The sequence below is a fragment of the Octopus bimaculoides genome, chromosome 13 (assembly GCF_001194135.2).
Source record: "Octopus bimaculoides isolate UCB-OBI-ISO-001 chromosome 13, ASM119413v2, whole genome shotgun sequence".
NCBI classification, from domain to species: domain Eukaryota; kingdom Metazoa; phylum Mollusca; class Cephalopoda; order Octopoda; family Octopodidae; genus Octopus; species Octopus bimaculoides.
Genome location: NC_068993.1, coordinates 63106858 through 63121670, shown reverse-complemented (window position 1 = coordinate 63121670; position 14813 = coordinate 63106858). Strand labels below are relative to the sequence as shown.

At 37.8% G+C, this 14813-nt stretch overlaps 1 protein-coding gene across 3 annotated transcripts in view; it reads right to left on the bottom strand.

Annotated features, from left to right (window-relative positions):
- Positions 1–6755: 6755 nt before the first annotated feature.
- LOC106884276 (cytoplasmic FMR1-interacting protein) overlaps positions 6756–14813 on the bottom strand; it is a 49494-nt gene continuing 41436 nt past the window's right edge. For all 3 annotated transcript variants that reach the window (XM_014935580.2, XM_014935570.2, XM_014935588.2), the window contains exons 28-29: positions 14568–14715; positions 6756–13560 (exon numbers count right to left, since the gene is read on the bottom strand). In XM_014935580.2, the coding sequence (XP_014791066.1) occupies positions 13393–13560; positions 14568–14715 (316 nt within the window). In that variant the 3' untranslated portion in view covers positions 6756–13392. The remainder of the gene's footprint in view (positions 13561–14567; positions 14716–14813) is intronic.

Sequence of the window (14813 nt, the reverse complement as noted above, 5' to 3'; positions counted from 1 at the left end):
GTGTGAAAGACCAGATATGGTCGGTTTGAGCCAGATATGGCCAGATTAAATGCTACCGGGTTAAACTGGACAGTCAACTAAAAGAGTTTGCAATCAATATTTAGACAGACCTGTTTAAATATTGCTAGACAAAGCACACACTTTGTCTAGCAATGAATGAGTTGTGGTGGGTGAGTGTTGTGTCTTATCTTAAATGTGGTATTCACGTTTGCTCGTAAATAGCCAAAAGATACTCTCTCAAAGGGAGAAGGGAAGACTCATGGTTGAAATGTATTTTGCTGTAGGTCTGCTTCATTAGGGCCAATGTGAGGGTTGGACAATAACATTGTTTCTTAGTTGACAATTACACCTGGTATGAATTCATCATCATTTAATTTGTTTTCCATGATGCTTGCAAGGGTTGGACAGTTTGACAGGAACTGGTGAGCCAGAGGGCTGCTCTAAACTCTTCTCTCATGTTTGCTTAGATAAATGGGTCTTCTCAAATACACCAGTCATTTCCTTGATAATATGCAATATCTGAAGGGCCATTTATCATCATCACTTTGTCCTAGGTCTTCCTTTTCCACAGGTTCCCTCCGTTGCATTGTCAGGAGTTTCATGTCTCTGCAGTGTTTTACTGAAACAAGTTATCTGTCTCCAAAATATCACAGCTGCCGGGGGTCCAAAAAGAAGCGTAAGGCCTCCAGCTGGGGATATACATAAACAGGCCACTGACTCATCTTACCAGGTTTTCCCGACCACACTGCAGCACCTATAGTGACTCACCTTGGGCAAAAAAACAGACAGTATAATAAGTGTTTGATTTGTAATATTAATTTATTATTAACACTGTCGTGTTGTTGAAAACTGTGTCTTTGGATTTGCTTCAGTCACATTCCTGACAATAACATTTGCTAATTTTGCTTCTAAAGGTTTTACTTAAGTGCTGTTACACCATGTGGGACAAAAAATTTTTTTTAATCAATTGTTTTTTTGTTTCTTGCTGAAATGTGAAGTGAAGATATTGCAAGCGAGAGGTGTCAACTGGTTAATTGAGTCCATCAGAACACAACAACAACAACAACAACAACAAAAAGAATGAAGAAAGAAAACAATATAACAGCTTTAAATTGGTCTTGGATTAAATGGATTTTAATATGCAGGAATGCAATGAGGGCGCTTCAGTAGAATGAAGCTAAAGACTGTCAGACATAGAAGAGCTGTTGTAGCCAGCATCAGCTTTTATCCTGTTTGGTGCCATCCATTTAGGACAATGGTAACCTACAAGATAAGCTCGTACTTTTGCTGGACATTATATGTAGCATTCTTTACGATTTTCTTTTTTGGGGTTTTTGTTGCTTTTCTTTTTTTTACTGGGCTTATTTTTCTTTTTCTTTTTTAAATAACTTTTGCTTTCGCATTTTCAATTTTCTTTCATTTATTCTCTCCTGATAATTACTTTTTTAAATGTATTTTTATTTTAATTATTACCATCAATATAATCTTTATTTTATTATTTCATTGCTCTGGTCAAAACGTTTTTTCTTTATATTTAATTTCATTTTTCCATCTCACTTTCCATAATTATATATATTTTTTTCTCCCTGGCAACTGAGCAAAGAATATATTTTGCAATTTTCTTTTTTTATTCTATCCCAGTGTTCAACTGATTTATTCCTCGTTTGGTTGCTTTTTTTTTTTAAATATATTTTTCTCTCTTTAATCTTTAAATTAAAAGAAATAAAAGGTATCTAAACCAAAATTCTGACAAGATTCACAAAATTTGCCATGCCATTAAAAAAAAAAAAAAAAGAGTGGGGAGGGAGCAATCTTTGTCTTATTTATATTTTTCTTGACTGGCATTAACCTTCCTGACCAGAAAGACACAACATCATTGGCCACAAGAGGGAATTATGTGCTGAATGTTTGAAGAAGGAAATATAATGTTATGATCACTTTCTGGAAACTTAACAAAAATAAAATAAATAACACCAAAATTTGTGCCAAAGTAAGGTTTAAGTAGAAAATTCCAAGCGATGGGAGAGAGTCACAGGAAATATTTCTACAGAAATTTTGATTTTTTGACTTCATTTCAAAATCGGTTCAAACATATATATATATATATGCACACACATTCACACATATATATATTCATACACATGTACAAACTGTATTCATATATATATATATATATATATATATCTTTTTGCTTACTTTATTTCTCTTTTCTTTATCATTTTAACTTGTTATATTTTGTTTTCCACCCCAAAATCATTATCGAAATAGTGCACCCTGTTCATCCATTTGCTTCCATGATCACCATTCTAGAATGAGTGGTGTTTGTGGAATTTTAAGCAGGATGGCAGAAATGGTGCTTCTATAGTGGCCCCTCACTCACCCTACAAGAGGACCTCAATCCTACTAAACACATCAGCGACCCAACAAAACAATGGTCAAGTACCACAGTAATGTTACCCCTGTTTACAACTTTCAATGGTGACCAACTCCATTATGTGGCCCACACCTATGGCTTGTTAGATTGCCCCGTTTAAAAGTGTCAAGGACTGTGCAGAGTTAGTAATATGACACAAATCAGCCACTGGTCCACCTATGGCTGATTGTCCGATATCCTATAAATTTGGCCATCATCAGCTCCAAGTAGTGCCATGGATCAAAGTATCAATTAGAGGCTTTCAAGAATAAAAAAAATACAAAACAAACAATTGGTTAGCTAACCCCACTATCACCATAAATGTGTGTGTGAACACCTGTGTTTGAGTGTGTAAAATGAATTTGAAGTAACCTAGAGGAATTTTATGTAAATACATCATTACCTGTTTATACTGGGAAAAATAAATGAGATTCTGTGTCTCTCTCTTATTTTTCTTGGTATGAAGAGAGTTACAAGATGTCTTCACATCTGCTTAATGGTTCCATGGCGAAAAAGCATAAAAACTGTAGTTTAACTACATTAAGAATTAAAGTTTCCTAATGCATGTTGTGTATAAACATGTATATAAGAAAATATCACGGCATCGACCGGACAATTGGAGGTTATACATCGCTAGTCACAATGCGCTTAACATTGTTTTAGCTTTCAAATGACCCCACCCTGCTGGCTAGGCAAGAAGGCCAACATTCCCCTGATAGGAAGGATATTCCATGACAGGTTTACCCATTTACAGCTAAATGGACTGGAGCAATGTAAAATGAAGCATTGCTGCCCAGCCTGGGATGCAAACCCATCGTCTTGCACCTGTGACTGCAACCACCAACCCACATTATTTTATATTATAATATATGTGTGTGTATATACGTATGTATGTATGTATGTATGTCTCTGTTTCAGAGCAGCAGCTATCTATATCTGCCTCATATATATATATATATATATATATATATATAACACATACATAGAAATATACATATTTGCATGTGTATACACACACATATACATATATATTTATCACTTCCCAACTATGTGGTTTCAGGTTCAGTCCCACTGCACAGTATCAGGAATGCCTTCTACTATTGTCTTTGACTGACTTTAAGTCTTGTGAGAGAAGTCACACACACACACATACAAAGGTGTTGATATTTCAGCCACATCTAATTTGATGGCTGATAAAGAAATTCCATTGTGTTCTTGGTCATTTCATTTCTTTTTATTGTTTGTTTTCACTGTTTCTACCTTAATTCACTGTGAACACACACACACTCACTCTCTCTCTATAGTTTACTGTTTCAATGAGAGATAAATATCATTTAATGTCAATAGTTAAAATAAGGGTTACTAATAGTTTCTTGCATGGAGATGTAGGTCTCGGCAGGGTTCATAACACGCCTTGTGTGCTTGGAGACACAAGGCATATTGTAAAAATCTGCCTAGACACATGTTTCCACAGCAAGAAACTATTAGTGGCTTGATTTACACACATTTGTGAGTTAAAATAAATTGTATGGATGATAGTTTGAAAGCTATGTTTAAGTAAATTAAGGGAATACAAAAGATACACCAGTACCACTGCACATAATCTCTACGGATTAAAAGTTCTGTGGATTATCAGATTAGATTTGTTGGTATAACAATTGAGTATGAATGACATCTTGATTAGAGAGAGAGAGAGAGAGAGATTATGCATGCATGTCTGCATGTGTATATATATATATATGTTCAATATGGATAATTTACACAGGATTCCTCGCTGCGCTAATTAGATGGTAAAAGACTCTTGACTAATAATGAAATGAATCATTGATCTCTCAGACAAATACTCTCTTCTCAATATGCTGAGTATTTTTCTTCTTCTCTTGATTGCAGAACCAAATGTACAACACATTTTATACACATACAAATGCACAGGTGTGAATGTATAAAAGAGACGCTACACCGTGTTTGCTTCCATACATTTCCCAGCAGAGATCACCTGGTTTCAGCGGAATGGTCACAGCTGGATTGATAGAGGTCAGATGCTGACATCCCACTGAATCTGGTATGCTGAACATTCTCAAAGTAGTGGATAAGGGGCCTACATTAATTGCACACACACACACGTCAGTGCTGCATTAAACCACCTCCAGAGTAGGGGTGAATGAAACAACCAGATAACAACACAAACCACAAAAAAAAAAAAAAACCTCCTTTGTTGTCTTTAAAAGACATTGGTTCTCCTCCTGTGTGTTTCAAATCATCAAATACAACAACCAATAAAACAAAGACAGCAGAGAAACAAATACTGCTGATATCAGTTCAACCAAGATGCGAGGGTGTGGTTACAGACCCGCCCCACCCCCGCCACCATGAATACAATATTTTGTGTACAAATTTACATACAATGCTGGAGTGGTGTGTATGTTAGTTGGTCTGTTTATATGTATAAAGGTATCTCGTTTAGTACTGTTTAATACACAACTGAGATAACACTGATGTGATGTAAGGAGAAAGGGTGGGCTGAGGCAGGTCAGAGTTATGTTCCTTGACCAAGGATACAGTAAACGGTGCAATAGTGAATTGATAGATACATACACACACACACACACTGAGAGAAAGAGAGAGGGTCTTGATGATTATTGATCCCTATCTTATTACAACTAGCACACACACACACACAAGAATCTCCTTCTGACAGAGGTTATCAGTGAAGTTGAGACGGTCATAGAAGCAGTCTTATGTCGACAATGATAAAAGAGAAAGCAGTGAGGCGTTGGTGGGGAGCCGTGAGGAGAAGGCTGCCATGCTGGGGCACCACCTTGAAAAGTATTAATGGAACAAATCGACCCCAGTACAAATGTTAAGCCTGGTACTTATTCTATTGGTCTCTTTTGTTGAACTGCTAGGTGAGGGGGATGTAAAAACAAAATGAACACTGGTTGTCAAGAGGTGGTGGAAGTGGGGGACAAACACAAAGACATCATCATCATCATCGTTTAAGGGTCGTTTTCAATGCTGGCATGGGTTCGACAAATGTAGACACACAAAAGGGCTTCTTTCAGTTTCTGTCAACCAAAGGCACTCATATGGCATTGGTTGGCCCAGGGCTATAGCAGAAGACACTTGTTCAAGGTGTCATGCAGTGGGACTGAATGCAAGACCACATGGTTGGGAAGCAAGCTCCTTGACTACACAATCACGTCTGCACCTAATCAACAATTTCTTAAGGTCAACTCTGCTGTTATTCCAAAGACCATTCCACATTATTCTCCTTCTCTTTTAAACTTCAAGAGCCAACATCCCAAATCAGGGCTCTCTCTTTGTACAAAACCATTCCTGCTACAACTTGGCAAACCACACTATTCCGAACCGTTCTAGTTACTGTCCTCTCTAGGATTCTAGAAAGGTAAATTATTTGTTTGTAAAATGCAAATCTTAGATAAGGACCCTCAGCTAAAGCATGGCAGAAATACGGAACCAAACAAACTTGTGTGTTTGTTGTTCAAAGAAGAATAAAGAAATATCATAGCCTTCTTCTGCATTATTCCTCGGAAGAATGGCCCAAGGTCATTCCTTCTACTTGCTTTCTTTTTTTTTCCATTCTTCATTTCCAATGAAAGCAATTGGAGAAGAACAACAACTGATTCAAGAGATCAGTTTGGTTAGCAGCAGGCATTCGTTATGTGGTCTTGGAATGGACAACGGAACACTTTAGACATTGCTTTTAAAAGAAATTCTTTGGTGACAAAGAAGAGAGAGAGAGGGGGGGGGAGATAAGAAAAGTGGATGAAGGTTTGGTTCTCCAATTAATCCTATGGTAAAGAAAATAAGAAAGAACAGAACTTAAATTCAAAAGCATACATGCATGGTTCCAAACAAAATGATAAAATACTGCTATTTTTCTATGTAAGGAATAAGGAAATAAAAACACCAGCCAGTCAATATTACAATATGATAGGGGGGAGTAGGGGAAGGCGTTTAGGAGAGAAGGGGGGGTTAAGATAAAAATAGATGAACGCATGCGGATGTTGACGTTTCTTTTTCCTAATGGAAATTAATTCTGAAAACATCAGCAGCAGGCTCAGTTTGGACACAGAGATTGGTCCAAAGGTAGGCGCACAGCTTGGTCCTTCTAGAAAAAGGGACATACAAACTTTGGTTCCTGGGGATGGGAGAAATGGGTATTTTTAAAAAATGTGTTTGGGTTAGAGGGTGCACAGGTGAATATTTAGAAATTTCTACTGTTGTCCTCATCACGAAAACTTTTGGAGGAAATAAATAACAGCAACAATAAAATAATAATAAATAAATAAGTAAAACAAGAACAACAACAACAACAACAAAAAGATACATATCTTTTTTTCATATTTACAGGATTTAGTGACATTCTGGCTTGAAACAAAAAAAAAATATGGAAAAGTAAAAATATTCATTCCAAAGTGGAGTAGAGGAGGAGAGAAAATAAAAATTAAGAAATAAAAAAAGTATAAAAAATGTCTACAATAAAGAAAAAAAAAAACAAATAAATACAGAAAATATTGTAAAGTGGAATAAATACCAGGAAACTGGATATAAGGATTTCTCACAAAGGCATAAAAGTTTTTAGGGGCGATTAGAGTTAAGGGTCTTGCTTAAGGGCTCAATGCAATAACTGCTTTAGGAGACAAAACTTGAAACCCAGAGTTTATAAAAATCCCAGAAGCTTATAAATTTGGTTATAAGGGCCCTGGGGGGAAGAGGGTGAAGGGAGAGGCAATACAGATTTTTTTACATAAGGGAAGTTGAATTTTAGCCACGCAGTAATTTATAATTTAAAAATATAACAATAATAATAATAATAATAGTTATGTCCAGCATAGGTACAAGGTCAGGAATTTGGCAGAGGTGGGTGGGAGTTAGTTGATTTAGCAAACCCCACAAGGTAAAAAGGCTGATCGTGTCAGGATTTGAATTCAGAACATAAAAAAAGCTGAAACGAATACCATAAGATATTATCTGATGCTCTGACTCAGTCAATCTAAATAATAATAATAATGACCGAGAATGATTCCTAGAAATTCAAGAGATTACAGATAGTATGTATGTGTGTATATATGAGTGCATGTACACATACATCTACATATATATATATATATATATATATATATATATACACACACACATATACAGGTGTGTATACACACACATACACAAGAAAATAAGTTGTTTTCTCTCACGTGAGTAGAAATATAAAGAAGTTGAAAATGCACTTGGAGTATTTAAGAAAATTTATTTAGAGTTACTTAACTGGTTTCACAATTTCATTATTTTCCAAAAGTGGTAGAGATAAGGGTCTTGGAGCTCTGTTATATTAGTCTTGACTCTCAGAGTCTCAAGAGTCAAGACAAATTTGGCAAAACTCCATGTCCCTCTTCTCTACTATTTTTGGAAAATAATGAAATCGTCAAACTGGTTAAACTGAATAAATTTTCTTAAAAACTCCAAGTGCATTTTCAGCTTACACACACACACACACATACACACAAAGTAAATGTTCTGCTGCCAAAGAAAGTTCTGCATGAATACTTTCAGATCACTGCTCTTATAAATCCTTGAAGTGATGGTAATATGCTGGTAAAAGCTGCTAGTTTCTCATTAGCTATGCAATTCATGTGGCAGAAAGCTTTTGGATGCCATCAAGCTACTCTTGGTTCTAATGAAATACCTAGGCATGAGGTCAGGACCCTCATGTGTGAAATCCTGCTGAAGGATAATTTACACTCTGACAATTAATCTAAGAAAATGATATTTTAATGTAAAAAGAGCACAGCTTAAGAGTATTGAGTTGCAGCAATAATTGCATAAATGCCTGGAGGAAGATCTAAAGAGAGGCCTCTGGTTGGCATACTGAATGAAATCCTATGGGTTTTATACCACTGTAATCATTTTTGAAACCTGCTCTTTTCAGGTGTCAAATGCAACGCTGACAGAAGAGGCTTTGTAAAGACATGAATACAATGTGGCTCTTTTTCATGAAGGGAAGAAGAAGAAGCATACACACACACAAAAAAAAAAGACCATTTGCACCAGTTTATATCTGATTATATATGATAAACACAAGGCCTCAAGCAAATAATATTAAGCATATATTTTATATATAATGTGTGTGTGTGTATGTATGTATGTGTCTAAAAATAGATATTACATGAGAGAGAGAGAGTGTGTGTGTGTGTGTGTGTGTGTGCATGCACACATAGTTGTGTAACCCTTGGGCAGCCACTATCAAGGAGATCTATGGCAAGTCAATATCTGGCTATATGACATGTGAACTAAAGCTGTGATCCAGTCAAAGGCTAGCTATGCTTACTGTGTTTTGGTAACAGTCACATACTGACTAAACCGCAAATATAAATGCTGAAGAAATGTTCATAATTGTCATTTTCATAGTAAATGAATATATAAATAATTATAGAAAAAAAACTGCAAAGGAAAAAAACAAAACAAAAAACAGCAAAATAAAAAAATTGAAAATATAATAGGTCACAAAATAAAAGTAATAATAATAATAATAATAATAATGATTCTAAATTTTGGCACAAGGCCAGCAGATCCAGGGAAGGGAGGGAGTCGATTGCCTCGAACACTGTGTTCATCAGCCCCGCAAAGATGAAAGGCAACGTGGACCATGGTGGGATTTGAACTCAGAATGTAGAGATGACAGAAATATTGCTAAGGACAGGCTTATGATTCTACCACACTTATCCCCTTAAATAATTATTATTAATAATAATCGTGGCACTCCGTCGGCTACGACGACGAGGGTCCCAGTTGATCTACTCAACGGAACAGTCTGCTCGTGAAATTAACGTGCAAGTGGCTGAGCACTCCACAGACACATGTACCCTTAACGTAGGGTGACAACCAACTACCAACTGAAGAGCTGTTGATCCGTTTCCTCCCATAACTAGAAGACTCCACGGTGTCTCCAACAGACAAGACACAGTTTGCAATACACAAATGGCCTTACTCCCACTCCCACTCCCACCCCCACACACATTTCACTATTTAGAAATCAGTGGTTTGAGAGGAGGGGGATAGGTATGGCAAATTCTTGCAGCCAGCAAAGAAGGGCACTGCATACGGCGACACATGTATCATTAGTTCATAGTGTGGGTGTCGGCTCCACTGGTGGGATATTGAACATTGGAGGGACACCACTATTATAGTTGTTATAATTTTAAGGCAGTGAGCTGGCAGAACCGTTAGCATGCCGGGCAAAATGGTCAGCGGTATTTTGTTCGTTTTTATGTTCTGAGTAAATTCCACCAAGGTCAACTTCGCCTTTCAACCTTTCAGAGTTGATGAAATAAGTACTGGTTGAGCACTGGGGTTGATGCAATCAACTAACCCCCTACCACCAAATTTCCGGTCTTGTGCCTATTATTATTATTATCAGAACATACATGAACAGACAATAAAGACAAAATTTGACAAAAAGTTGAAAAAATAAAAAAAAAACCTTATCAAAGGTGTTTCCTCAGTTTTAACGACAATGACCACCTTACATTTTTCACGACCCTGAAGAACCCATAGGAAGAAAATTCAAAGAATCGTCTCTGAGTGTGAAAAACAGAGGAATTGAATGGCTGAGGGTTGTGTGTGGTTATAACAAGAATATGGCACAGGAGAAAGAGGGACACACGGACACACAGAATGGGAATCAACCAACAGATTAAAGGGTTAGCTGTGTGTTGGTTATTGTTATTCATTTACAGCACTTTAAATAGTGAAGACAAAAATATAATGACTACATCAGCAGGACTCCTCCTGCATGCACATGGACTTGATCCATGTACTTTGTTGTGAAGTGCTTTCGGAGAGGTACTCTATAAATTCTGATTGATTTTCTTTTTTGTTTGTTTAAAATTTCTGCTGCAAAATGAAAATCAAAGCAGCAGCAGTCAAACCTTTTAACCCTTTAGCATTTAAACTGGGCCGAATATTTCACCTGTTTGAAGTTCAGAATGGCCAGAACTGGCCTTTCACACCTACCCAGCAATGTCATTCTAGACATAAACAATCATATCATTGAAAACCTTGAAGCTACAAGATAATGCAAGATTAATTCAAAGCAATGTGAATAGGCATCTGAATGCTAAAGGGTTAATTCTAATCACGATCCAATGTTTGAACCAGTTAGTTTAGCTATGTTCCATCTGTGAGAACATCAGAAAGATCTGTAGCAAAATCTGAAGACAGAGATGATGATGATGATGGTGATGATTGTGATCATTAACCTTCGTCTCAAGATGCTCCAGTAATCGCCATCACAATAACTTCTCTTTCTTGAAGATGATGTACACAGATTTCTGCATAGTTTCACTGCTAAACTCTGATTTCTAGCACTGGACTCAAGGCCAGATATTTTGACGGTTGAATTAGTCAACTGAAATGACTTTAGTATTCCAGTGTCAAATATTTATACACATGAAACAAAGCAAAAAAGTCAGATCTTTCATGTTACGTCAATCACTTTATCAAATGGTTTTCCATATTTTTTCCCAATGACACCATTCCCAAGTCATGTTTGGTACTTCTACTTAACTATTGTCTTTTAAAGAAATTCATTCCTTTTTACTAAATCATTAGCTTTCGATTGTGAATTACATGCCTGGTGGTCTATCACTCCCTCTTATTACTTTGACAGCACACCACGATCTGTTTTATTTTCCCTAGAAGCCTGTAAATATTTTCTCGTGCAATTTTCTATAGCACAAGTCTATAAATGTAGAGGGATACAACCACTGTATTACGACAACACAAACAACTACAGTGTGTGCAAGTATGGGCGAAAAGAGGGGGGGGGGGCAAATAACTTGGTTTGCGAGCCAAGCTGAGACGGAGGAGGAAGAGTAGAATAGTGGAGTGATGGATAAATCTTAACCCGGCTTCCAACTGCTCTAGCAACATCTGCAGACACAGACAAAAGAATTGCTAAGCATGAAGGTATTCAGTAAGACAGGGTAGGTTTTTTTGTGTTTGCAAGGAAGGAACTGGTTAAAATCATAATCCAGGTTTCAGCAAGTGTTGAAGGTTGTGTAGGAGGCGAAGAAAAAAAAAAGATTTAGTTTTCAAACCCAAAACAAAACTGCACACTAATTGTATAATACGGGTAAATGAATAATAATAATAATATAGGGTATTGTAGTATTGCGAAGGTAGACTAATTGATCGAGAATACCCTGACTTCCAACCACGACCACCACTACCACCACTGGGAGAGGGGAGCACTACACACCATTAATGGCATATCGTTTACTGTTCCTGCACGGGTAAAATGTGGACAACAGAACTCAGGCAGGTAAGTGTGAGTAGCTGAGTCCACAAATACAGGAAAGTGTAAGCTGAAACCACGGAGATCTAAGAGCAGCTTTAATTTACAGGTTAACGAGTGTGGGTCATTGCCCCAGCAGCAAACATGGCTCTGTGCAAGCAGGCGCACAAAACAGCTATGTAAGTGTGGACATATAAATGCAGAGATTTATGTGCAGCAGATGCATACACACACACACACACACACACATGCATTTACCCATCTGCACATAGGGTTGGGTAAATGTGGGGAAGCTATAAACACACATTGTGTGTGTGGGGAAGTAGTGAAGCTTTGTCCATCCAAACAGATAAGTGAGCACAGCTGCACAGACACACACACACACACACACACACACACACACAAATCATGTGCAGCTACGGCTATATATGCTGCTCATGAATTGAAGATAGTCATGCACGAACACACACCGTCACACACCAAAACACACACACTCCAACATACACGATCACACACACACACACAGGTGGTATAAGAAGAGAGATCATTTTCTTTCGTCTAATATCCAGATTTCAGCAGACAATGTTCAGTGGGGAATACTGCTAGACTCGTGGTTTATTCTGAGAGTTAGAAGAATAATTAGCATTAGAAGGTGAAGTTAAGTGTATATATGTGTGTGTACATCGAGAGACTGTGGCAGAGGGCAGGTAATATTAAAGAATAATTATCAGAATCCTTGTCTACAAGACTAGGAGCAGACATTCCCTTGTCATTACATTTTTTTTTTACTCTTGTTTCATTTAATGTTTTGCTTCTTTTTTTAAATACTTTTACTAACATTTATTTCCTCCAATGTTAGTTTGGTTTCTTTGTTTAACTTCTTTTCACTTTTCTCTTATTAACGAGCCAGATTTCATCAGTGAGAACACGAGAGGGGTGGGGGAGAGATAAATAGAAATAGAGATAGAGGAAGAGAGAGAGAGGAAGAGAGAGAGAGGAAGAGAGAGAGAGAGAGAGAGATAATTTAGAAGAAAGAGAATTAAAGACTCAATTGGAAGATGGCTTGATGGAAGAAGTCATTGAAAACGACTGCTGTCTTTCGAGCGATCAAGGTGATCCTCTATCACCATAGCCACCACCACCATCATCATCACAATCGTTCCCACCATTTAATCAGTGGCAAATTATGAAATTTCTAGCTGTCTCCTTGTAACCTCCAGCTGCTGGTGCACGAGATCCTGCTGGAGTGCCCTGGACTGACACATGCATATAGACACATGCATATAGACACATGCATATAGACACATGCATATAGACACATGTAACATTTACAGCAGAGACATCAAGAGACAACATACAGATGCAGACAGACGCCCGACTGGATACCATCAAATGTAAAGCAGTGGACCTCATCGCCAGGTGGAGGTGGAAGCTGCAGGCTATGGCAAACATGCGCATGAGGAGGGCGCTGAAGCTTCCTGCAACAGCTATAGCAATAGAAATAAGGTAAATGAGGAGGAAAGAGAGAGAGAAGAAAGAAGAGAGTTTAGAGGGGAAATAAAAAGTAAAAGAAAACTGGCTGTAAGTGTTAAGAGGTTTGAAGAGATTGCTGAAGGCGATGGCCATGTCTAAACTCGCCTGCATTGGTCCACCACTGAAAGCCGCTTTAAATAGTGGTGGCTAATGATTGGTGAATTGGAGGTTGGTAGCATCGGACATGTTCAACGGGTGTGTTGTCAGCATCGCTTGACTTCAGGTATTTGTTCAACACGGCGAATATCTGATTGTTTAAGATCTGAAACTTCCGGATACGGTCTACCATTTTCTTTAACATCTACAAAAAGAGCAGACAGAGACACAGTCAAAATGTTAGGGGTAAAAACAAACAAAACAAAGAGAAGCTAAATCTGTAAAAACAAAATTTAAATCGAAAAGCATCCAGTGAACTTTGTGTAAACTGGTTGGCATTTGGAAGGGCATCCAGCTGTAAAGGAATAATGCCAAAACTGACCTCACCTAACATGGCCACGGTTCAATGACTGAAACAAGTAAAAGATGAAAGATATATCTTCAGCTCCTGGTAGAATTGTTACTGCATTATAGAAGAACCCCCACCGCCAAGCATTACGTTAGAATCTTGCTGAGATCAACTTTGTCTTTCATCTTTTCAGAATCGAGAAAATAAAGCACCAAGTTCAGAGATTAATGAGACTGACTTAGCCCCTCCCCTCGCAATTGCTGTTCCACTGTCTAAACTAGAACAGTTATCATCCACCAAGGCCATTCGTAGATAAAACAAAATACCACGCAAATACTGGGGTATCTGAGTGAGTGACTTGTCCCTCTCCTCAAAATTACTGGCCGACACCAGATTTTGAAATCAATATTATTATTATTATTAACTGCCATTATCATTATCATTGTCATTGTCATCATCAAAGTTGGTGTATCCAACAGAGATAAGGCTAATGGCAGTTGTCTCCAGTCTCTTTGGTTCTTTCACACTCAATGCCAATGTTTCATTGCTGCGCACCATCACACAGACAGGGTCACAAAGAAAACAGAAACTACACAAGTCCAGAGCCAATTCCTTGCATTCGTTCCCAGCAAACCACCAGTGTTTGACCTGTGGCAGAGCCTTCCAAGCACACATTTTGGACTGATTGGCCACAGCCAGACACACTGTGCCCCATTGTCTTCTCCCATGTGAAGCCCTTGGTCATCACTGACAGGGATGGATGAACTAATAGGAAATATGATACATGTGTTTCATAGAGATTGCCTCTGCCCAGCCCCTCCTCAGTAAAAATTAAAACAAAACAAAAAAACCAAACAACTTACGATTCCTTTAACGTTGTCGTCCTTCATATCGACCCTATTCACCTTGAGTATATGGTAGCAGAAGTCAAGAGCTTCAAAACGCCGTTGCTGTCCCAGTAAAACTATCAATGCACAACCGGCCCAGTTCAGACCTTCACCATATAACTCTCTGTCAACGAAAGAGAGACACAATTTAATGACTGTAGAAATAACAGAGAGAGAGAGAGAGAGAGAGAGAGAGAGAGAGGGGAGAGAGAGAGAGAGAGA